We start from the raw sequence: 26,690 nt of genomic DNA, 5'->3' as shown, positions 1-26,690 counted from the left end.
TGCATTAAGTCATGTAATTCCTCATCTGCACAGGCAGAAATGGAAGTTTAGCTTTTGTTTCAAAACAGACAGAAGAAATTGCTGGTATTTCAGCATATGAAATTGGCAGTTTAAAGCCCTAATAGATAAAGTAGCAGAAGTGTAAACTTTTTTGCCCCATCTTTCTAAATATCTGGAATCCTTCTCAGTGGGAATGGGGTTTTTAGCAGTAGCGGCCTTAACCCCCTTAGGACCTTGAAAAATGGTTTCAGGATCAGCAGTAGGATTCTTGCATAAAAACTGGTGGGAATCAGGAACCCTATAATATCTGTCTGGCTTAACAGGAGCTGGAGGAAAACAGTCCGGAGTTAAGTTAGACTCCGAAAAAGCATCATCCACAATATCCAGAACAGGAGGAATAGCCAGGGGTCTATGTAGGGGAAGAAGAAGAAAATCCCTAAGCCTTTTCTTAGATTCCGAGTACTCCTGTCCTTCCCAGTGAAAATGTTCCCTCATTTCATGTAAAGTTTCCCCATAAGAGAAATCCTCAGGGGGAGAAGCTGAAGGAATGGATTCCTCAGCATCAGAATCCTCATAAGGAGGGAAAGAATATTCCTGGTCAGAAGAAGAAACAGAAGCCTGATCAGAGGAGTCATAATACACTTCCTGCCTTGGCCTTTTATCTGGAGGTGGATGTGAACCCCTGATCATAGTAAGTCCTCCGCCATCTTAAGTAACTGTTTCTGAGACTTGGGTGCCGGTTCAGAAGAGGCCTGAGCTGTAGTTTTTGATTTGGAAGGAGTCTTTGCCTTTGTCTTTGGCTTTGCCTTTATTAGAAGCTGAGTAGGCCTGAAAACTCCTTCGGAAGCCGGTACCTGCACAGCGGCTCCGGACCCATCCGAAGGAGCATTGTCCGAAGGTCCTGCAACAGAAATATTCAAAGGCCTAGTTGGCTCCTCGTGGGAGTCCGTTTCGGCCATCGGTTCCAAAATGGCCGACAGGGGCATGCAAAAGCGCCTCACTGACGACGGCCGAACCTGAAGCTGGCTCTGCTTGTACAACATAATCCGATTTGGACCTCGGAGGCCTGTCTTTATCCTTGCGTCGTTTGTGAACTCCGGTAGCCGGAACCGAATCCGACGACATTTTGTAATTAAAGCGCCTACTGAAGTAATGAAATGCAAAATCGTACGTTGATTGAATCTAGCATAAAACCGACAACTAGCTACGTCATGGTCAGGGCCTATGCATGGAATACTGTTAAGAATGAAAATCCTTATGAGGTATTTGCTTCCCACAAGAAATACAATTATTAACTTTTTCTGACATCGGACTGGAGCAAGAAAAAAGTTTCCCCAATGGGGTACTTAGCTTTTGAGTAGGAGAAGAAAGTCTTCGGACTGAAGTACGATTAGCAAAAATTGTCAGGAGTCAGCCGACTGGCAAATGCGAACTGCTATCACCGCACGGCAAGAAAGACTGGAGAACATGGCGTCAGCTGTCGGCTTTGTACTCCTGGTGCTCTGACATCAAGGAGCATGGCTGAACAGCCGACGCCGGACCCAGACTTTGGGATTCTGGCCGACAGAGGACTGCCTGCCGGCAGGGGAGAACCCTACAGTCATGACTGCAACAGTGAAACACGATGAACATCTGTCTGGCAACAAATAAATTGATCAAACATACTACCAAAACAATCACTATGCTGTTCAGCACCCCCCACAATGACTAACGACATCACAACACAATAGGAACTTTCATACATACGATTATATCACAGAAGTACTTTAGGTATTTTTTTTAGCTCAATATCTAATTTTCAAGAACACATACATTAAACAAAATGTATGTATTTACCATAGTGCTAAATCCTTTCACATTCATGTCTGTCAAATACGGCCTGTGGAGCCTTGAGCCACTTGTCGGATTAGAAAAGGTAACATTAGTGCTCCCAGCCTCAAGTCCCTTTAAGATTTTTCCTTCCCATCATGCAAAAGAACTTAGAATTATCTCAGGAGTTTGGCACCACATCAATACCCATTTTAGAATATACATACATATATAATATGTGTGCGTATGCATGTGTGTATATCACACACACACACACACACACACACACACACACACACACTATATACATACACATACACAAACACACACCACACACACACACAAACACACACCACACACACACACACACACAAACACACACCACACACACACAAACACACACCACACACACACACAAACACACTACACACACACACGTATAAAAAAGTGTAAAAGCTACAAGGAATGCAAAGAAGGGAGGTGTAGGAAGGGTTGTCACATCGAGTGCAACTCGTTTTCATCGCTACTGCCATAATAATAGAATCCATCACAGGATACTTTACCAGAGGTTGCCTGTCCTTGGAGGGTCTAAGAATTTTATCAGGCTTTTCTGCCACCACCTCCAACATATCTGGTTCCTGCCATGATCTCCTTATCGCCAGCCTGATTATCTTATCTGCAATACGGTCCACTATAGTAATACATGGGGTGGAGTCATAAACCTCAAAAAGAGAACCTTCTTCATCTTATGGTGGGAGGTCTGTGGGCCAAGATCCCTTCTGCCTCATTAGCTATAATATTTCATCAAAGGAGGTGTCTTTAGAAGGGGACTGGGGGGGGACCTCTTTATCATCCAAATGGGTATTTGATGTACAAGTCTCAGATGGAGGAGTCTTTGTTTCTCCTCTTACATTTCTTTCTTGATATGTCAAGATGGGCATGTCCCAACTCCTCACATCTGCCTGCTGTGGTGCAGTAGATTTGGGCCACACAGCTTGACTGATTGAGAAGAGGCATGAGAGTCGGAGTCATGGGTTATAGCCAATACTAAATGAGGTCTATCTTTTTGCTAACAAAGGAAAGCAAGTCCTCCACCCCATAACCTGGAAAGCCATTCCGACCTCAGCTAGTTCCATTCATGTCACCTCTGTAAAAGGATCCCTTACCTCAGAGGGAAAATGATTAGTGCAGAAGATGGCACCCCAAAACAAAGAAGGTGGACAATTTCCAAGGCGGAATTGTTAATGTAGTGAACTATGTCCAATGGACAACAAACTAACGAATAAAAATGGAAAATAAAAAATCCGGACCACTCAGTGACGTAACTGTTCTTTATTAAAAATGATCAGACCAAACGACTAATATATAATATAAAAATAGCTTCATCAGAGTCAAGTTTGGTTCTTATTACCCTCCACATAAATAGTACACAACTACCAATCCACATTTATCAATTCTATTAAATCACAAAACACATCATTTCCTCTCATAAACATATAATAAAATGATTATTCAAGCTACAAGAGTTAAACTATTGTATTTCATGTTCTAAGAATATTTTATGTTTGTATAAATATATATATATATATATATATATATATATATATACACACACACACATATATATATATATATATATATATATATATATATATATATATATATATATATATATAAGTATAAAAAATGCATATATACAGATATATTATTTAGAAACAGTCAACCGATAGTGTCAACTATTTTAAATTCATAATGACATTTGCCCTTTGTTTTAATACGGGCTTAATCAAGATGCTGTCATTCAATCCAGATGGATTCTGTGAATTCAGTCCCTCTCATTGTAAAATACTCTATGACAAAAAAAAATAATTTTTTTTAAATTTTCACACTGTTTGCTATGTAAAAAAAGTGCATTATAAACATTTTCATTCTTAATTGCCCTTAAATGCTCAGCAACCCTGTCCCCCTAAGCCTGTGATTAGTTTTGCCCACATAGAAAGCTTCACACGTGGTACAGGTCGCCACATATACCAGCATGGCTGTATTGCAGTTACACTTCCCAGGTCAGGCAATATAAGCTTTATAGTTCTTAATCATCACACACTGCCCATCACTGATGTACCTACAGTATTTTCAAGCCCCAGATTTTCTCATTAAAGAGATTTGGTATCTATTGATACGCTGTTATTTATCCAACAAATCCTTAATATTTTTCCCCTGCTATAAACCACCTTTGGGATCAGCGTTTTTGGGGTTATTTCTATGGGATCGGCGTTTTTGGTGTTATTTCTTTGGTATCAACGTTTTTGGTGTCACCTTTGGTTTATAGCCTAATAGGGTTTTGTTGTTAATATCAAGGCAAGAGTTCCATCCTTTCTCCAAAGTGATGGCAAATTTAGGGGCTGCCAAGTTGTAACTTAAGACCATAGCATCAGATTTGCTATTAATGTTACCTTTACCCTCTAACTGAATGGCATCATCTTTCTTTAATATCGGAAAGTAAAGGGTTTCTCTTTTCTTTAAGATTTCTTTTTTTTAACATTTATAAACAAGATGGAATTGTACCTGAAGACTAACGCCAAAGTCTCCAGCACCACACAAGGAGATGTACAAGACAAAGCTAAAGCGTTGTCATTAAATCTTCAGTCCCGAGATGGCCTCGGCATTGATGCCATCGGATCCAAGACTCCCAGTGTCAAAGCTAGAGTCAATGTCAACATCAATGGGACAAGTCACAGGTTGAGGATTGGCTCTAAAATCACCAGAACAAAGCAGTGCACAGGAGAAGGGGCTAACCAGTTGGCGAGAGGACCTGTACAGACTAAACTTCGAAGCCAAAGGAGATGATACAACTTGCATCTAGATCAGCATCTTCAAGGAACCCTCATCAAGTGATATAGATCCACCTCTGACAGTCTTGTAGGATCTGAAGGATCAAAATGATGAAGTGGAAAGAGGCCAAAAAAAGGATCTGGTGCAGCTTCCCCTTGAGGAAGGCAGCCTTTTAGGTCATTTGAGTGAAGTGTCCTGGACCATTATCAGCTCCTGAAGCTCTGGAACCAGTGAAGGAAACTAGCTCGGGGTCCTAGCCATTGGGGTATCCAACTTAAAAGGTTTATGGCACTGGAGGTTGTCTCCAGTAATCAGCCTATATTTTCTTCAACTCAAAGTCCTTAGATTTGCATTTCTTTGAAGACTATTTAGACAAAGAGGGCTATGGTTCTAGGGGCAAAAGCCCCTTAATAATCAGTTTGTGTCCAACAAAGCTCTCAGGGCAGAGGCAGAGCAAACGGCACACTATATAAATGAGCACATCCATGCAAACCACTCAAATCACGAGCGTTTTGGGGGAGATATTTTGTGCCCGTATTTAGAGCACTTCCTGAAACTCTTTCCCCTTATCCATAATTAAAATCCAGCAAAACCAAATCTGAAAGTACACACAGTTGTCATAAGAGAGACAACCGCAACAATAACCACTAATTAGGACAAAGTTAAAGAATTTTTTTGTGCAGATGGTGGAACACCCCAATGAAAGATCAGAAGGAAAAATGGAATGGAGAGCTAAAGGCAATGCAAAAATATCTAAACTCTGTCCAACAATACAATAAAGACAAACTATCAAGTTAAGCTCAAATAGTCAAAAAATGAGGTGGAGCACGAAGCTTGGAGATCCGCAACTGTGCACGATGGGAAGAAAAAACGGGCTCAAGACAGGAGCACTAATGCTGCTGAGTTGGAACCAAAAAGTGAATCAAGCGTCAAGTCGAATAAGACAGGTTGAATAAATAGATCTCCAACAGACAAAAGAATGAAGTCTTATCCCAATTTAAGGTGTCTTACAAAGTAACTAATTTACTCACTCCAGAAGCTGGACATACCACTGCTATCAAGGTGCTACTACCCAGACTACAGCACAGCCTCCCCACAGTTATTTCATAGTCACACTACTTCACACCGAAGAGAACAAAATACTCAAGATATATGCAACTGTCAAATTGTGGGAGCACCGCTGTATGGACTAAATGGTTCCCTGTACAGGCAAAAAGCTACATTCCTTACAATCAACTTGAAAAGCAATCAGACTCAGCTGTACAAAAATGGTCTTTTCCTAAAGTTGCACCTACATACTTGAATGAACTACTGCAAGACATGAACACAGATGCCATTTTTTTCAAAAAGCAACTCAAAATCACATCTAGCCAAAAATAAATGAAAGCACCAGGGATGGCTGCTAGATACAACTCTCACTGAAGCAGGGGGAAACCTGGTGTTCACATTAGTGGAAATTTGGCCGGGTCATAAGGGAACTTAGGATCATAGGAGGTTACTAGGCTAATGGCCCTGGGACCCTTACAAGCCTAGCCAAGAGTTTATCCCAAAAAAAAGAAACCTCAGCAACCACCTGTCAATGTGGGAGACAGATGGAACCGCCAGGAGAAATTTGTGGTTTCCCATCCACTCATCAAAGCTGCGCTTGAAGAGGGACAGTGAAGTGCTCTGTTTGACGTGTATGGGAAGTTTATTCCAGAGACGGGGCAGCCTCTGGGAGAGGAACCTGTCCTTCCAACAGGTTTTGTTGATGTCACATATTAGATTCAGGCCTTTTGAGCGGGTAGTGCGTGAGGAGTTAGACTTACAGATATGGAGCATCTCTAGTAGGGCAGGGTCCGAGACTGCCTTGTAGGGGAAACACAGATCTGTACGATACCAAGTAGAGTGATAGTGATTTGAGCCTGTCTGCATAGGACAGGTGTTGGAGGCCACAGCTTTTCTTTGTGAGGTATTTCAGTGGCCTGGTCAGATGTTTGGAAAGGTACATCCAAAACAGGGTGTTATACTCTAATACTGGTCTAATGAGGGAGGAGTACAGAAAAGCAATAACCTTATTTTTTCTGAGTGCAATCCCTTTACTTATGAGATGAACCAAGCAAAGGCTTTTCTGACCACTGCCGCTACATGATGGTCAAATGTGAGGTTATCATCAACCTGACAACCGAGATCTCTCACCAGAAGTTGTGTGCTTAGGGGATTGCCGTTGATGTGGTAATCAGTATGGGTCGTGTTTTTGCCAGATGGCATGATGATACTTTTTTTTTTGCATTTAGCTTGAAATCATGACTTTGGCACTAGTCATAAGTTGCTGTGAGACCCTCTTACAGTATGTTAACATCAACTGGGGAGTCGATGACAGCACCCAAATTACAGTGGTCTGCAAACTTGGTCAGCCACAGGCCTTTTGTCTTTGCCTGGGCCTCTGAGAAATAGATGCCAAACGGTAGCGGTCCCAGGACAGATCCCTGAGGAACTCTAGTAGTGACAAGTCTGCCATCAGAGTTGGAGGTGCCTATTTTGACTTTGAGGGTCCTGTTGGTGAGCCAGTTGGCCACCCACCTGATGAGATAGGGATTTACACCAAGCTGTATTAGCTTTTCAATGATGCCCGAGTGGGGGATTGTGTCAAAGACCTTGGCCAAGTCAAGGTAAGCTGCATGTACCGACTTTCCCTCATCCAGGGCCTTGGTGACGGTCTCAAAGAAGTTAACCAGGTTCAACAGGCCCTTGATGAATCCGAACTGGGTGGGGTCAAGTGCTTGGAGATTGCCTATGTCCTTGTTTATGAGATCCATAATAATACGCTCCATGGCTTTAGAGATCAGACTTGTCAAGCTAATGGGGCTATGTCCTTGTTTATGAGATCCATAGTAATACACTCCATGGCTTTACAGATCAGACTTGTCAAGCTAATGGGGCAATAGTTTCGAAGGTCAGTAGTGGCACCACCTTTGTGCAAGTGGATGACTATGGCGGTTCTCCACTCTGCTGGAATGAAGCCAGTACTTAGGCTGTGGTTGACTAGGGTGCTCAATGGCAAAGCTAGTTCTGGCTGGAGATGGTGCAGAATACATCCTGGGATACTATCAGGTTCCGTGGAACCGGTGTTCTTTGCCATGGATAGGGTCTGTAACGCTTGATCTACGGAAATATGAGGTGCAGGACAAGTATCAGGGATTCCTCTACTCTTTTCAACAAATGCCAAGGGAACTTTTACATCCACTTGAGCCACCACCAACTCAGGCAGATGAGTCCTAGGTTTAAACATCTTATCCAAAAGGCAACACCCCCTTATGTTGCAATGCACTGGCAGTGGTGGAAAATTAACCCCATTACCTGGTGTAGGAAAAGAACTTTCGGACTTCTGCATCAAAGGCCAGGATGTTACCTGCTAAGCTACAGAAGCTGGCAATTTCTGTAAAGACCTGCATTAACCTACATGGCCCAGGGTACAACTGAAAAGGATCACTGTATAAGTTCACTTGCCAGGTTAACAAATGCAATAAGTACATATAAATGTAAAATCTAACCTACTTAATATTAAGGCTATTTATATATTCTCTCATACAAAAATTACAAAAAAGTCTTGCATACAGTAATAGCTTTGATATGACCCTAGATGTGGCTAGTACCTGTTTTGAAACCGCTTGGGTCCACATGTACTTCAGATATGTCTTGCTGCTTGTCTGTTGACTGCCGATTTTGCTTCTTTCTCTTGGTGGAGCCTTCTTGTGTTACTACAGGGCAGGATGATGTCTGCCTGCTCACCCTGCTAGATCTCCTTAGCTTGTGTTGATTCAGTGGGGTAGACCCCTCCTCTGGCCTAATCATCCTGGGACTGGTGGTTCCACTTTCACTGCCAGCCATTATTGGAGTCTGTATCTCTGTCAACAATTGTTCTGTTCTCTGTGTGCCAGAAATGGTGCTGGGTATTGGACTACAGACTCCCTGATGAGATCCACAGGCATGCTTACAAGAAGGAAAAAAGAAGAACAGTAAGACTATATAGCAGTATAATTTAACCGTTACTATACACAAAGTAAAATACCAAAAAGAAATGCAGTAAAAGTTTTACATAGTACAAGGTACAAATGACACTGCTCTTTGCAATCACTGTACAGCAGTAATCAACATTCATAATCATATTCCCCAAAAACACTACAAAAGTAGAGAATTATGAATTTTACTAATCCGTGTCGTCATCACTTCATGACTGTACATGATTTTGGTTTAAGGTTCCATTCTAGTTCAGCTGTTCTCTGTTGCATACCGCTTTCTCAGAGGCGATCTCTAACGTACAGAGCCATGTCCAACCCAGAATTGTTGAACATGCTCCATCTTAGCAAAACCAAATCTACTCGAGCTACACGATCTAGGGATATAAACCTCAACACAACAATGAATAGAACATGCTGGAGGGATAGATTCCCTTCGCAGAGACTTCCCTTACTATGGAACAGGGTCCCGATCTACATAAGACAGAGCCCCTCACTATCACTCTTCAAGAGGAACCTTGATGAGTGGGTGGGTAACAAAGTTCACACCGGGGACCACACCAACAGCACTACTAGATAGGGGCCAAGGGTACTAGCTGCTAGTACAAGGGTCTAGGGAACTACTAAAGTGGCGGTGAATACCGCACAACATGGCTGGACTAATATATGCCTTCGGGCAGATAGCTCAGTACCAACCTATGAACCTATATCCAGAATTTATATGAACTGAAATTGAGCACCCACACAGATTTTAAAACAAGCGACTTCTACCACTATATGTTGTATGTATATTTTTGCAAATAACTGTTGCACAGGACTTAGCACTCCATTTCCCCAAACGCAACTTAAGAATTAGTACTCTTGACTGACTGATCTCAGCTCTCCAGTTCTGTTTACTTGTAAGCCAGACCATTCTGTGTTACTGCTTCCTACAGGACTTTGAACTTCTATGCCAATAATGATTTGCATCACTGCAGGACGTCCAATAAAGCGGTTACCACTGTCCACACTCATCTACAGATCTGCATCAGCTATTTAACCATAAGCTAAACCTTGGAAATTTTCACCTCCATTTGAAAACATACCTTAAAAATTTCTTCAGTTAACCAACAGTTGAATGCTGCTTCATATATAGCAACAAGTACAAGTTTAATCCAGAGGAGCAGCTTCAGTATCACTGCACCACCAAACATCTGCTGGTCAACTCCCTACTCCCTACCCTCTTTCTTCTCTTGAAGAAAGGGGGTCTAGAATCCCCTGAATAAGCTATATTATTATTTCCTGATCCAATAGTCAGGTATGCATTTCCTCCCTATACCGGTTATCTCTACTTTTCTGATCCTCTGCACACAGCTTTGCTTTCTATTTCATCTTCCTTAATTTCTGTACAGTGCAAACCTTGATTAGCAGAGATACTAGTACTAATTTTGCCATGTAAAAAGTACAAAGAGATGCTAATAGATGAACAAAAGATGTGAACACAATCCTTTGAGCACTTTCATTCAATTTATTAGTTTTGAACTTCTTCAGAAAATGAAAGAACCTCTCACTCATACGACAATATAACAAAATCAATCCCACCACATTACATCAATCGTCCAATCAAAATACATTGCCTTAAAGCAATAACATGTAAAAATGCAAGTCAGTAAACTAATAAAATATAAGATGCATCAAAATACATGGAAATACATATGTAATACTTCACAAAAATACTTTGCCAATAATATACTGTCACATTAATGCTAAAAAGCATTTAATACTGATAATTCCATTTAAACCTGGTAACCTGTCTGCTACCAGGTTAATTTGCCATAAGGATTCTTTGCTTTCCAATAAAATCTTAGAGTTACCCATGAAGTCCTTATTAACTACACTAAGACAGAAAAGGTAAATTTCTTGAAATCTGGACAAATGTTGGCATGCTTAATAGCAAACCTAAACCACATATACTACACACTCACTATTACAGGAAAAATAATCCCTTCCCCAAATGATGCTATTACAATGACTAAAGTAGATGAAGCATTATTACCATACCTACACTGTTTACATTTATAACATGAATAAGTCCCTTTCACATAACTCTTATGTTATACTGACAAACCTATTGGATGTTTGTTCCAACATACACTTAATGTTACAGCATTTCTTTTAAGTGAATTTTGGTTAGTCACCAAAGACTTGAATTAATTCTTTATTACTCACCAGAACCTTCCAATTGTCTCTAATCTTTTTCTTCTTTCGGCTTTTCCCGGTTAGGGGTCGCCACAACGGATCACCTGTCCGCTCATGATTGGCAGTGGAGTTCTACAGTGTCGAGTTGCCAGCCCGTTGCCCAACCTTCCACACACATGCACACACTCACACCTAGGGCCAATTTAGAGTGTCCAATCCACCTACTGCAAGTTTGTGAGATGTGGGAAGAAACCGGAGCACTCAGAGGAAACCCACGCGACCACAGGGAGGACATGCAGACTCAGACAGAAGGCACCCCAGCCGAGAATCGAACTGGAGAACCTCTTGCTGTGAGGCGGCAACGCTAACCGCTGCACCACCGTGGCTGCCCTCCAATTGTCTCTAATAATGTTTTTTAATACACATCATCTCATTTACTATAGGAATTGGGAAGGCTATAGTGAAACCAGTAGTCACCACTCCGGTGCGTCTATCCTCTGACATAGAATGCACCTTATGAATTGGTCTAGCTACATTTCCCCTGAGAGCAACAACTTTGTTTTCTATACTACACAACCAGGCCTGCTCATAGCCTCTTTATATAAAGTCGTCCCTAAGATAGTGTCCATCTGCTCCCTGAGAGCAACAACTTTGTTTTCTATACTACCAGGCCTGCTCATAGCCTCTTTGTATAAAGCCGTCCCTAAGATAGTGCCCATCTGCAAAAAGTACTATCATTAGATGTAAGACGATAGTCTAATCAATTGGCCTTTGATGACCCCCCCCCCCCCTTCTTCATATGATAAATACTGGTTCACGAAAATCTCTAGAGATATATATATATCTATATATATCTATATATATCTATATCTATATATATATATATATAGATATATATCTATATATATCTATATATATATCTATATATATCTATATCTATATATATAGATATATATCTATATCTATATATCTATATATATCTATATATATCTATATCTATATATCTATATATATCTATATATATCTATATCTATATCTATATATCTATATCTACACACACACACACACACACACACACACACACACATACACACACACACACACACACACACACTACTAACTGCCCGTTGAGTGCCTGGAAACTCAAGTGAATATCCAAAAAATTGAGAGCAATACTAAAACCTCCCAAACTAAATTTAAGAAAAGCAATGGTATTATTTAAATCATTGACAAAGGACACAAATTCTTCATTACTCATCCATAAAAAATAAAACAAATCATCAATATATCGTTGATATAAAAATATTTTGTGCCTTAATGGGAGGTTTTGCAAGAATCCTTCTTCCCACATAGCCATTACTACATTTGCGAAGGCCAGGCCAACCTTAGCCCCCATGGCTATGCCTGATGTTTGCTTGCAATATTGATTGTTAAATTGAAAAAAAATATTGTCCAATACAAGCCCTATTAAATTGCATATGGTGTTTACCTTTGTGTTACTGAAATCAGTAAATTGACAAATACTCCCCAAGATATTCAAGCCCTGTATCCTGAGTGATACAAGTATCTAATGACTCCACGTCCAAAGATGCAAAATAAAACTCACCTACAGGAAAACTAAGCTTACTCAAAATTTCAAGTAGATGCCATGAATCTCTAAGGTAAGATTTACATGCTTGGACAATTGGATTTAGTTCAAAATCTAACCATAATGAAATGGTCTCTTACATTTATTTGCTGAAATCATGGGTCGAAAAGGTGGCTCTACTTGGGACTCGTGCACTTTTGGTATTCCAAACAGTGCACACGTTTGGATGCTCAACCTGTAAAAATTCATACGCATCACGATAAATATTGCCCTGATAAAACATGTCAAATCAGTATCTACCCTTAAAAAGCTAGGTTTAATAATGTTACTATCCATTTTTAAATAGGGGGGGCGGCCACGGTGGTGCAGTGGTTAGCATTGCTGCCTCACAGCAAGAGGTTCTCCGGTTCGATCCTCGGCTGGGGTGCCTTCTGTGCGGAGTCTGCATGTCATCCCTGTGGTCACGTGGGTTTCCTCAGGGTGCTCCGGTTTCCTCCCACATCCTAAAGACATGCTGTAGGTGGATTGGACACTCTAAATTGGCCCTAGGTATGAGTGTGTGCCTTCTGTGGAAGGTTGGGTACTGGGCTGGCAACTTGACACTGTAAAAACTCCACTGCCAATCATGAGCAGACAGGTCACTGTGGCGTCCCCTAACCGGGAAAAGCCGAAAGAAGAAAATCATTTTGTAACATTTTCTCCATAGAATTAATGTAATAAAAAAGTTATGTACTCACCAGAACGTTCCATCTGAGTAGTTATACTCATTTTTCTGCAACCTGTGGGTATGTGGATCCATATCGGATCAGAGCCAGCAACTTTTTTTCTAGCATCTGCTTCAAGCTCCGAGCTCCTCCCCCTACCCATAATGCACTACCATCTCCTACCTTCCCTTAGATCGAGTTTTCTGCAACTAAATACATTAGCAACTCAGCCCAATGAGCCAAACCTGTATATGGACATGACAAGGTCCGGGGGATGGAGGGAAGGTTGCAGAAAAATGAAGTATAACTACTCAGATGGAACGTTACGGTGAGTACATAACTTCTTTATCTGAAGTAGTTAACTTCATTTTATCTGCAACCTGTGGGACAGAGACCCCAGCTACTCCAGTCCTGGGAGGCCCTTATGGAAGGATATACCTGAGCACCGCAGAGCCAAAGGATGCTTTACCTCTAGAAATCAGGTCTAACTTATAATGGGAAATGAAGGTATGTGAATTGGCCCAGGTTGCTGCTGCACAAATGTCGTCCAAAGGAACCCTAGACCAAAAGGCAGCAGAAGACACCATGGACCTGGTAGAGTGAGCTTTAACAGTACCAAGAGGAGATAAACCTTTTGCTTTGTAAATATGTGAAATGCAAAGAGTGATCCATCTAGCCAAAGAAACCTTAGAAATAGTTTCCTTTTCCAAATCCTTTTGGGAAAAGCTAACAACTGGTCAGACTTGCTGAATGATTTTGTTCTATGAAGATAGAAGCGAAGTTGTCTATGAACATCTAACAAATGAAGTTTGATTTCACCCTTGTTTTGAAAATTAAGAAAGAAAACAGGCAGATTAATGGACTGGTTTAGGTTTGCTTCAGATGCCACTTTAGGTAAGAAAGAAGGATTAGTACGGAGAGAGACCCTATCCTTATGGAAGACCAAATGAGGCGGCACGGCAGACGGAGCTTGAAGCTCAGAAACCCTCCTAGCTGATGTAATGGCGACTAGGAAAGCTGTCTTCCAGGATAAAAAATTTAAATCCACCAATGCTGCAGGTTCTAATGGGGGAGCCACCAATGCCTGTAGGACAAAGATAAGGTCCCAAGGGGGCACTGAATCCTTGACAGGAGGGCGCATAAGAAAAGTGCCTTTAAAAATACCTTACACAGCCTACAAGAGGCTAAGGCGATGTTGTCTTCACCAACATGAAAATTAGAAATGGCTGCCAATTGTACTTTCACTGTGGAGGAGCTAGCTCCTTGTTGAAAAATACCAGACAAGAAATCCAACACCGCTGGAACAGGGGCTGTAAAGGCATCTAGATTTCTCTGTGAGGCCCAAATGGAAAAATGGTTCCATTTACTGCGAAAAGTTTCCTAGTGGAATCTTTAAGCGAAGCCATCAATATGGATTTTACAGGGGATGAAAGACCGGGAGTCCTGGCAATCAACGGAACTGGAGCAACCAAGCTGTCAGCTTGAGACTGCCCAAGTCGGGTGGGCGAACACCCGAAGGATGGGAGATTAGATCCGAGCAGGGATCCAGTACCCATGGAGGAGTTAAGAGATGAGACCAAAGGAATGGGAACCAAACATGGCGAGGCCAGAACGGGACAATGAGGATAACTTTGCACCGCAGTTAGCAAGCTTTCTGAAGAAACTTCGGAATGAGTGGCAATGGTGGGTAAGCATACAGAAGGCCCGGGGGCCAAGCATGGACTAGAGCATCTCTGGGGGCATCCCCTGGTGAGGGAATCAGAGCGAAGAACTCGCTGCACTTCACGTTGGAAGGAGATGCGAAGAGATCGCAGCAAGGCTGACCCCATGCAAGGAATATCTCCTCCGTTACGGACTGTTTCAGAGACCACTCATACGGCATCAGAATAGCCTGACTCAATCTGTCCGCTAAAATGTTGGAGCGCCCCGGGATGTGCGTTGCAATCAGAAACCAACCGGTGGAAATCGCTCACTCCCACACTCTCATGGCCTCGCGACACAGTCGACATGTTGTCTGACTGAATTGCAATCGATCCGAGAGGGAGGACAGCGTGAAAGGCTTCCAACGCTAAAAGCACTGCCCTCATCTCTAGAATATTTATAACAACTTGGTCTGGGACCACATGCCTTGGACTGTCCTTACTGAACAGTGTCCCCACCACCCGAGTTGGGAGGCATCAGTGGTCACTGTTGCTTGGACTGGATATGACGCAAAGGAGTGTCCTTCTATAACCTCCGCGGAGAATTTAACCACCAAAGAAGGGACGACCTGCAGACGTGACTGATCCTGATAGGAAATTCCATGGGCAGGTCTAGCCAAGACCCTTGAAGAGAGTCCACTGAAGAATCCATGAAGGCGCTGGGAGAATCGATATAGAGGCAGCAGTGGAGCCCAGTGCCCGGAGAATATCGCTCGCCTTTGGAGACTTGAAGTTCTATATTTGAGCTATGTGGCACCTGAGGTGTAAGATCCTGTCGGAAGTTAAAAATACTTTCATCTGCAAAGTGTCCTGCTTGTGCCAGATGAAGTCTAAAACTTGTACTGGTTGCAAATGGGAATTTTGAACATTGACTGTAATCCCCAATAAATCTGCCAACTAAATAAAGTAGTCTCGGGCCAGATAAAAGCAGACGCTTGTTGGGCGCAGCGAAGAGCCAGTCATCCAGGTAAGGAAATACCGAATACCCTGAAGCCTCAGGTGAGCCGCTACAACTGCCATTACCTTAGTGAACACCCTGGGGGCTGTGGTGAGACCAAAGGGTAGGGCTCTGAACTGAAAGTGACCGGCTCCCATCCGGGCGCAGAAACCTCCTGGAGCTGCTGTGGATTTTGATGTAGTAGTAAGCATCCTGGAGGTCTAATGAGCACATCCAGTCACACTCTCGGAGATGAGGTAGAATGGACTGTAGGGTGACCATCCAGAACTTCTGTTTGGCGACACACAGGTTCAAAGTTGACGGGTCTAGAATGGGCCTGTGGTCCCCCATCTTTTTTGGCACTAAAAAGAACCTTGAGTAAACGCCTGATCCGGACTGGTCTGGGGGACCTGTTTGATGGCTCGTTTGAGAAGCAGCTTTGAAACATCTAGAGCTGCGGCCTCCTTGTGAGCAGGTGGAACATCCAGGAGGTGTTTTGAACATTTGGAGGGGCAACAAATGGGATAGTGTAACCTCTGGATATAATCTGCAACACCCAGCGATCTATTATTATGGACTCTCATGCCGCTGGGTATAAGGACAATCTCCCCTCATGGCTCTGAAAGTTGACCTCCCGTAATCCTGGGAGCGCTCCAGTCTCCGGGCCATGATAGTAGACGGAAGTCCCGCAGCCGAAGCACCGAGGAGGCTCGGAACCAAAGCACGGGTCCCAAACATCACCCTCGGGTCCAGCCGGCAAGTCCATCAAACTCGACCCAGGGCCCGGGTTGGAGTAAGGGTCGGAGCCGACCTTCAGATCTCCACCGCTAAGAGCCTGGTCGACGGAGCCAAGCAGTCGGAGGAGGAATAGCAATGGATGGGCTGTGGCCATCGCTCAAGCCAACTGGGCCGGAGCTTAAACAAATTTTTGGAAGACTGGGGACTGGAAAAGTCTTTGGAGCACCCTGTCTATATCAGAACTCACATTCTCAAGACCGAGAGGAAACAGAACGGGTTCAGAAGACTCTCCCTCGGCCCCAAGGGACTAGGGACCCCCGAGGCGACTCGATGAGAATCGGGCCGAGGAAACACACACACTAGATTCCATCGGCCCGAGGTAGACTTCGGGCCAGGAGGAAGTGTCTGAGCGGACCCTTGTCGGCCCGAGCAGTGGGAGCCGACGCAAGTGACCCGCCGCACCTCGGCTCAAGTCTTTGGAGCCAAGGAGAGGCCTGCCTAGGTCTTCTGGCAGTCGGATCCGACGGACTGGTCGGAGCCGAAGCCCTTTTCTTTTTGGCAGGAGTCGGAGCGGAAGACAAGGCTTCTTCAAAAGAGGGTTTAATCAACCCTTTAAGAATTAATTTATTTTTCCTCTCCTGGAGGACCCTAGAGGAAAAAGCGTGACATACGCCACATGACTCCTGCAAGTGCTTAGCCCTAAACAATAAAACACAAAGTAGATGGTCATCAGTAACAGACATCTTAAAAGCACACTTAGTACATTTTTTAAAGCCCGAAGGCCTAGGGGCTTGAGACATAATGTTAGCAATTCCTGACAGGAAATTTAACCACTGTAGAATCGGTTAGACAAAAAAAACCGAAGGCTTACAGAAACTGTGTAAACACAACCTTAGGTGTACAAACCGTGAACTTTAACACAGTAAAAAGTTCAGTTATAGAGTTTAACCTAAAAGGCCCTGGATTGAAAGGGGCGCCAAACAAACTCTACCCAATCACACACAATAAGTCCAGTACTCAATCGAACACAGCAATAGCAATAGTAGCAATAGTCAAGTTAAAACGGCTTTTGTGAGATATAAGCACAAAACTGACAGAAAAAGTAGTAATAAAGCTACTCAGCCCAGCCAGCTCGAGACCACGCCCTGCAGTTAAGCTGCAAACGAGATCTGGGGACTGTTGGTGGTGCATCCTGGGATATAGTAAGCTCAGCTAATAAGAGACTTCGCTCTTGGCATAAGGTTTTAAGTCTGAGCCAGGGATCGGGTTCAACCCATCATTCAGAATGTAGGCGAGATAGGATCACATAACATCCACATATACTACACACTCACTATTACAGGAAAAATAATCCCTTCCCCAAATGATGCTATTACAATGACTAAAGTAGATGAAGCATTATTACCATACCTACACTGTTTACATTTATAACATGAATAAGTCCCTTTCACATAACTCTTATGTTATACTGACAAACCTATTGGATGTTTGTTCCAACATACACTTAATGTTACAGCATTTCTTTTAAGTGAATTTTGGTTAGTCACCAAAGACTTGAATTAATTCTTTATTACTCACCAGAACCTTCCAATTGTCTCTAATCTTTTTCTTCTTTCGGCTTTTCCCGGTTAGGGGTCGCCACAACGGATCACCTGTCCGCTCATGATTGGCAGTGGAGTTCTACAGTGTCGAGTTGCCAGCCCGTTGCCCAACCTTCCACACACATGCACACACTCACACCTAGGGCCAATTTAGAGTGTCCAATCCACCTACTGCAAGTTTGTGAGATGTGGGAAGAAACCGGAGCACTCAGAGGAAACCCACGCGACCACAGGGAGGACATGCAGACTCCGCACAGAAGGCACCCCAGCCGAGAATCGAACTGGAGAACCTCTTGCTGTGAGGCGGCAACGCTAACCGCTGCACCACCGTGGCTGCCCTCCAATTGTCTCTAATAATGTTTTTTAATACACATCATCTCATTTACTATAGGAATTGGGAAGGCTATAGTGAAACCAGTAGTCACCACTCCGGTGCGTCTATCCTCTGACATAGAATGCACCTTATGAATTGGTCTAGCTACATTTCCCCTGAGAGCAACAACTTTGTTTTCTATACTACACAACCAGGCCTGCTCATAGCCTCTTTATATAAAGTCGTCCCTAAGATAGTGTCCATCTGCTCCCTGAGAGCAACAACTTTGTTTTCTATACTACCAGGCCTGCTCATAGCCTCTTTGTATAAAGCCGTCCCTAAGATAGTGCCCATCTGCAAAAAGTACTATCATTAGATGTAAGACGATAGTCTAATCAATTGGCCTTTGATGACCCCCCCCCCCTTCTTCATATGATAAATACTGGTTCACGAAAATCTCTAGAGATATATATATATCTATATATATCTATATATATCTATATCTATATATATATATAGATATATATCTATATATATATATATCTATATATATATCTATATATATCTATATCTATATATATATACATATATCTATATCTATATATCGATGTATATCTATATATCGATATATATCTATATCTATCTATATCTAAATATATATATCTATATCTACACACACACACACACACACACACACACACACACATACACACACTACTAACTGCCCGTTGAGTGCCTGGAAACTCAAGTGAATATCCAAAAAATTGAGAGCAATACTAAAACCTCCCAAACTAAATTTAAGAAAAGCAATGGTATTATTTAAATCATTGACAAAGGACACAAATTCTTCATTACTCATCCATAAAAAATAAAACAAATCATCAATATATCGTTGATATAAAAATATTTTGTGCCTTAATGGGAGGTTTTGCAAGAATCCTTCTTCCCACATAGCCATTACTACATTTGCGAAGGCCAGGCCAACCTTAGCCCCCATGGCTATGCCTGATGTTTGCCTGCAATATTGATTGTTAAATTGAAAAAAAATATTGTCCAATACAAGCCCTATTAAATTGCATATGGTGTTTACCTTTGTGTTACTGAAATCAGTAAATTGACAAATACTCCCCAAGATATTCAAGCCCTGTATCCTGAGTGATACAAGTATCTAATGACTCCACGTCCAAAGATGCAAAATAAAACTCACCTACAGGAAAACTAAGCTTACTCAAAATTTCAAGTAGATGCCATGAATCTCTAAGGTAAGATTTACATGCTTGGACAATTGGATTTAGTTCAAAATCTAACCATAATGAAATGGTCTCTTACATTTATTTGCTGAAATCATGGGTCGAAAAGGTGGCTCTACTTGGGACTCGTGCACTTTTGGTATTCCAAACAGTGCACACGTTTGGATGCTCAACCTGTAAAAATTCATACGTATCACGATAAATATTGCCCTGATAAAACATGTCAAATCAGTATCTACCCTTAAAAAGCTAGGTTTAATAATGTTACTATCCATTTTTAAATAGGGGGGGCGGCCACGGTGGTGCAGTGGTTAGCATTGCTGCCTCACAGCAAGAGGTTCTCCGGTTCGATCCTCGGCTGGGGTGCCTTCTGTGCGGAGTCTGCATGTCATCCCTGTGGTCACGTGGGTTTCCTCAGGGTGCTCCGGTTTCCTCCCACATCCTAAAGACATGCTGTAGGTGGATTGGACACTCTAAATTGGCCCTAGGTATGAGTGTGTGCCTTCTGTGGAAGGTTGGGTACTGGGCTGGCAACTTGACACTGTAAAAACTCCACTGCCAATCATGAGCAGACAGGTCACTGTGGCGTCCCTAACCGGGAAAAGCCGAAGAAGAAAATCATTTTGTAACATTTTCTCCATAGAATTAATGTAATAAAAAAGTTATGTACTCACCAGAACGTTCCATCTGAGTAGTTATACTCATTTTTCTGCAACCTGTGGGTATGTGGATCCATATCGGATCAGAGCCAGCAACTTTTTTTCTAGCATCTGCTTCAAGCTCCGAGCTCCTCCCCCTACCCATAATGCACTACCATCTCCTACCTTCCCTTAGATCGAGTTTGCTGCAACTAAATACATTAGCAACTCAGCCCAATGAGCCAAACCTGTATATGGACATGACAAGGTCCGGGGGATGGAGGGAAGGTTGCAGAAAAATGAAGTATAACTACTCAGATGGAACGTTACGGTGAGTACATAACTTCTTTATCTGAAGTAGTTAACTTCATTTTATCTGCAACCTGTGGGACAGAGACCCCAGCTACTCCAGTCCTGGGAGGCCCTTATGGAAGGATATACCTGAGCACCGCAGAGCCAAAGGATGCTTTACCTCTAGAAATCAGGTCTAACTTATAATGGGAAATGAAGGTATGTGAATTGGCCCAGGTTGCTGCTGCACAAATGTCGTCCAAAGGAACCCTAGACCAAAAGGCAGCAGAAGACACCATGGACCTGGTAGAGTGAGCTTTAACAGTACCAAGAGGAGATAAACCTTTTGCTTTGTAAATATGTGAAATGCAAAGAGTGATCCATCTAGCCAAAGAAACCTTAGAAATAGTTTCCTTTTCCAAATCCTTTTTGGGAAAAGCTAACAACTGGTCAGACTTGCTGAATGATTTTGTTCTATGAAGATAGAAGCGAAGTTGTCTATGAACATCTAACAAATGAAGTTTGATTTCACCCTTGTTTTGAAAATTAAGAAAGAAAACAGGCAGATTAATGGACTGGTTTAGGTTTGCTTCAGATGCCACTTTAGGTAAGAAAGAAGGATTAGTACGGAGAGAGACCCTATCCTTATGGAAGACCAAATGAGGCGGCACGGCAGACGGAGCTTGAAGCTCAGAAACCCTCCTAGCTGATGTAATGGCGACTAGGAAAGCTGTCTTCCAGGATAAAAAATTTAAATCCACCAATGCTGCAGGTTCTAATGGGGGAGCCACCAATGCCTGTAGGGCAAAGATAAGGTCCCAAGGGGGCACTGAATCCTTGACAGGAGGGCTTATAAGAAAAGTGCCTTTAAAAATACCTTACACAGCCTAGAAGAGGCTAAGGCGATGTTGTCTTCACCAACATGAAAATTAGAAATGGCTGCCAATTGTACTTTCACTGTGGAGGAGCTAGCTCCTTGTTGAAAAATACCAGACAAGAAATCCAACACCGCTGGAACAGGGGCTGTAAAGGCATCTAGATTTCTCTGTGAGGCCCAAATGGAAAATGGTTCCATTTACTGCGAAAAGTTTCCTAGTGGAATCTTTAAGCGAAGCCATCAATATGGATTTTACAGGGATGAAAGACCGAGTCCTGGCAATCAACGGAACTGGAGCAACCAAGCTGTCAGCTTGAGACTGCCCAAGTCGGTGGGCGAACACCAAGGATGGGAGATTAGATCCGAGCAGGGATCCAGTACCCATGGAGGAGTTAAGAGATGAGACCAAAGGAATGGGAACCAAACATGGCGAGGCCAGAACGGGACAATGAGGATAACTTTGCACCGCAGTTAGCAAGCTTTCTGAAGAAACTTCGGAATGAGTGGCAATGGTGGGCAAGCATACAGAAGGCCCGGGGCCAAGCATGGATTAGAGCATCTCTGGGGGCATCCCCTGGTGAGGGAATCAGAGCGAAGAACTCGCTGCACTTCACGTTGGAAGGAGATGCGAAGAGATCGCAGCAAGGCTGACCCCATGCAAGGAATATCTCCTCCGTTACGGACTGTTTCAGAGACCACTCATACGGCATCAGAATAGCCTGACTCAATCTGTCCGCTAAAATGTTGGAGCGCCCCGGGATGTGCGTTGCAATCAGAAACCAACCAGTGGAAATCGCTCACTCCCACACTCTCATGGCCTCGCGACACAGTCGACATGTTGTCTGACTGAATTGCAATCGATCCGAGAGGGAGGACAGCGTGAAAGGCTTCCAACGCTAAAAGCACTGCCCTCATCTCTAGAATATTTATAACAACTTGGTCTCTGTCTGGGACCACATGCCTTGGACTGTCCTTACTGAACAGTGTCCCCAACACCCGAGTTGGGAGGCATCAGTGGTCACTGTTGCTTGGACTGGATATGACGCAAAGGAGTGTCCTTCTATAACCTCCGCGGAGAATTTAACCACCAAAGAAGGGACGACCTGCAGACGTGACTGATCCTGATAGGAAATTCCATGGGCAGGTCTAGCCAAGACCCTTGAAGAGAGTCCACTGAAGAATCCGCATATGAAGGCGCGCACAAGGGAGAATCGATATAGAGGCAGCAGTGGAGCCCAGTGCCCGGAGAATATCGCTCGCCTTTGGAGACTTGAAGTTCTATATTTGAGCTATGTGGCACCTGAGGTGTAAGATCCTGTCGGAAGTTAAAAATACTTTCATCTGCAAAGTGTCTAGCCGTGCCCAGATGAAGTCTAAAACTTGTACTGGTTGCAAATGGGAATTTTGAACATTGACTGTAATCCCCAATAAATCTGCCAACTAAATAAAGTAGTCTCGGGCCAGATAAAAGCAGACGCTTGTTGGGCGCAGCGAAGAGCCAGTCATCCAGGTAAGGAAATACCGAATACCCTGAAGCCTCAGGTGAGCCGCTACAACTGCCATTACCTTAGTGAACACCCTGGGGGCTGTGGTGAGACCAAAGGGTAGGGCTCTGAACTGAAAGTGACCGGCTCCCATCCGGAAGCGCAGAAACCTCCAGGAGCTTCTGTGGATCTTGATGTGGTAGTAAGCATCCTGGAGGTCTAACGAGCACATCCAGTCACACTCTCGGAGATGAGGTAGAATGGACTGTAGGGTGACCATCCAGAACTTCTGTTTGGCGACACACAGGTTCAAAGTTGACGGGTCTAGAATGGGCCTGTGGTCCCCCATCTTTTTTGGCACTAAAAAGAACCTTGAGTAAACGCCTGATCCGGACTGGTCTGGGGGACCTGTTTGATGGCTCGTTTGAGAAGCAGCTTTGAAACATCTAGAGCTGCGGCCTCCTTGTGAGCAGGTGGAACATCCAGGAGGTGTTTTGAACATTTGGAGGGGCAACAAATGGGATAGTGTAACCTCTGGATATAATCTGCAACACCCAGCGATCTATTATTATGGACTCTCATGCCGCTGGGTATAAGGACAATCTCCCCAAGGACAATCTACCCCCGAATGCTTCCAGAGTAGGACAGCCGGGCAACCCCTCAGGGCTGCTGAACGAGTCCATCAGAAAAAGGTTCCCTAGACCCAAAATTCCTGGGAATCCCTCTACCTCTGGGTCAGCGTCGATCCTGTTCCCCTCTACCTCTGGGGGAATAGATGTCCCGAGAATCCCGAGAAAACTGAGATTTTCGGAACCACATCTTCTTTTGCCCTCTGATTCCTAGAGAATGACCGCTGAGAGTTAGAGAAGCAGATCCCGACAGAAGACAAAGTCTTCCCGTCTTTTTCCCTCTGGACAAGTGTGTCACGTACTGTCTTCCCGAAAAGGGAAGAACCGTCGTAAGGAGCATTAATAAACTATGCCTTGAAAGGGTCCGCGAACTTACACAACCTGAGCCAGGCGTGACGCCTCATGGCTATACCTGTCCCGGCCTCCCTAGCTGCTCCTTCCATGGCATCGGAAAGGAGCCACATAGACATGTTCGATACGGACTTCAGAGTCAACATATTCACAGAGAACAGCTGTTTGTCCTGTGGCAATAAGGACTCTGGGGGCGACTCAGCGAATTCCGATACAAGGTCTCGCTGAAGCCGGATCACATGTGCCAAACAGTTCAGCGCACGGATTGAAAAGGTCACGGAGGAATAAACACGTTTCCCAAACCTATCCACCTACCTGGACTCCTTGTCTGGAGGGTGGACTGGGGAACTCTCCTGCGCTAGTTCCTTCTTGGTGGCCGCTTTTGACCAAGGTTATCTGTCAGTAGGAGGAGATAAAATCTAGTCGGGGCATTTGGGGATAGGCTCTACTGTGTCAGGCTCCTTCCATGCCAGCGTGGTGATAAGGTCCACCAAGGGGTCCGCTGGCGGAGACACTCAGGAAGTAGATGGGCCCGTGCCAAAGGCCTCCAGGAACACTGACTCATCCACAGAAGGTTTTGGGGCTGACCAACCTCCCCTCTGGTGGAGGACCTCCATGATGTCTCCGAAGGAGACATCATCGGGAGGTGACTTGGGGAAACCTTCTCCTTCCTCTACGTCAGTGTCCGTAGTGAAGGACTCAGGGGAGTCCAAGTGCCTCCTTCTGCACTTGCACTTACGGTGGCCCTCTTCATTGGGACTCTCAGAAGAGGACTAGTGAGCCGCAGGGGGTTCCTCAGGGGGAATAACCTGGGGCTCCTCTGGCACGGGCTGTCCTCGAGACAGGATGAAGGGAGTCATCGCCAAATCCAGAGGGGTCTGGGTGGAATCCGAGGGGAAGGCTGGGATCTCAATCCCTCAGAGAGAACCCTCTCCACCACTTCGAAGGACGAAGGAGAGCGTACCTCCTTGGCACCCAGCAAGGAGGAAGCCCTCCCTGGATCCGAAGCAGGGACCGGAGCTGAAGCAAGGGTAGCCTGAGGTCAGAGGAAACAGGTTGGATCCAAAAGAAGCAGAGCCGAAAAATCCATTCCCTCGGGTGCGACTCCCTGTTCACGGCTCCGAGAGTCACTCTGCTCCAAACTAGTCAGATCCGAGGAGCTCAACGTAACAGCCGGAGTCGAGGTTGGGGGAGCAGTCGGCGCCAAGCTACCAGCTCCAAGAACCCCGAAGCCGACGTACGGATCGGGGAAGGAGAGATGGGGTGGAAAAAAGGCATGGAGGTCCTCCCTCTGGAGGGAGAGGAGTCTGGCAAGACTCCCATCCGTATTTGGGTCTGAATGAATCTCCGCATCATCCTGTCCATATTTAAGTCTGATAAGCTCGGAGTAAATCGTGAAGAAGCCACCGACTTGGATCTGGCCGTCTGTGCTCTGCAAGGGCGAGGAAGCCCTTTGATCCGAAGGTTCCAGCGGCTCCGGTGAAAAACGCGGAGACCGGAGCCATGGAGAAACTGGCCTCATGGACTTAGTAGGGGGACTAAGGAAGAGCTCCCTGTCCAGGGATCTCTTGAAAGGTCTATCCCTTTTCTTGTCCTCCTTGCGCCTTTCTCTGTCCTTGTCTTTGTCTGCTACACTCACTGTAGCTTTTCCCTTGTCTGACCCAGCACCAGAAGAAATGGGAGTTTGAGTCTCTGTCTGGGTGGGAGGTTGGGTGGGATTAATGGGTACCGAGGCCATGGCAGACTCCAGCATAGATGCAGGAAGAAGGCCTTTGGCTACCAATTTGGCTTTCCGATCCCCGAGGGCTCTAGGGTTAAACCCAGTGCAGACTGCAAATTACACACAGTGTGAGACCATCAGTCAGTGAGAGCTTATGGCCACACACTGTGCATTTTTTAAACACCGATTCTGGTTATCAGCCATGGTCCTGCACCAAACACCACTCCCTACAAAGATCACCACACACAAATACACGTAGGGGAAGGGCAGGCCTAACTACTCTACAGAGTTTTATAACAAAAACTTTTTTTTTTTTTTTTGAACTAACCGACGAGCAAGCGATATACTAGTGGGGGAGGAAGGGAAACAACTAACACAGACACACTAAAGACAAAGAATTTTTAAACTTACTATCCCCGAGCTCAGAGCAAAGGAGACCACGATGCTCACTATGGCGTGGTAAATGAGATCTGGGGGAAGGTAGGAGATTGTAGTGTATTATGGGTAGGGGGAGGAGCTTGGAGCAGATGCTAGAAAAAAAGTTGCCGGCTCGGATCCGATATGGATCCGAATACCCACAGGTTGCAGATAAAATGAAGTTAACTATTTTCAGATCTCCCGTTTTCATAATGACGATCATACGAACTTTTTCACCTCTCATTACTCTTAAGATTTTTATTTTTACTTAGTTCACACAGCACCCGACGTTCATTGTTAGTCAAATTGTACACATTTGCATCAAGTCTGCCATGTGTATTTCCAAGACTGCTAGGATAATGGTGAATCTAATTCTCAGCACCCCCAAAGGCTGTGTACGTGCATGCAAGCCTCTCAGAGGTTACCTTTCCAATTTATAAATTAGTATTAGGTAATGGTTTCAACAACCATATGCAGCGTAGCCACGCATGCACACTACAGGTAAGTAAGGTAAGTTTACCTCCTTTTTTGGTAAGGACATACTACTTATCCCTGGGCACCCCCTGCACTCCTTCCCTCAAGATGGGCAAGTTCATCCTCCTCTGCCACTATGACCAAGCACACAACTAGCTAAA

At 44.1% G+C, this 26,690-nt stretch overlaps 1 protein-coding gene across 1 annotated transcript in view; it reads right to left on the bottom strand.

Moving 5' to 3' along the window:
• Nucleotides 1–26,690, bottom strand: part of LOC122816730 — a 2,226,031-nt gene that overhangs the window by 2,187,398 nt on the left and 11,943 nt on the right. The window contains exon 2 of the mRNA XM_044089722.1: nucleotides 8,277–8,613. Coding sequence (XP_043945657.1) covers nucleotides 8,277–8,613 — 337 coding nt within the window. The remainder of the gene's footprint in view (nucleotides 1–8,276; nucleotides 8,614–26,690) is intronic.

The sequence above is a fragment of the Protopterus annectens genome, chromosome 12.part0, assembly GCF_019279795.1.
Source record: "Protopterus annectens isolate FY-2018-M chromosome 12.part0, PAN1.0, whole genome shotgun sequence".
Classification (NCBI taxonomy): domain Eukaryota; kingdom Metazoa; phylum Chordata; order Ceratodontiformes; family Protopteridae; genus Protopterus; species Protopterus annectens.
Note: the sequence above shows the minus strand (reverse complement) of the source record. Positions and strands in the feature narration are given on the sequence as shown.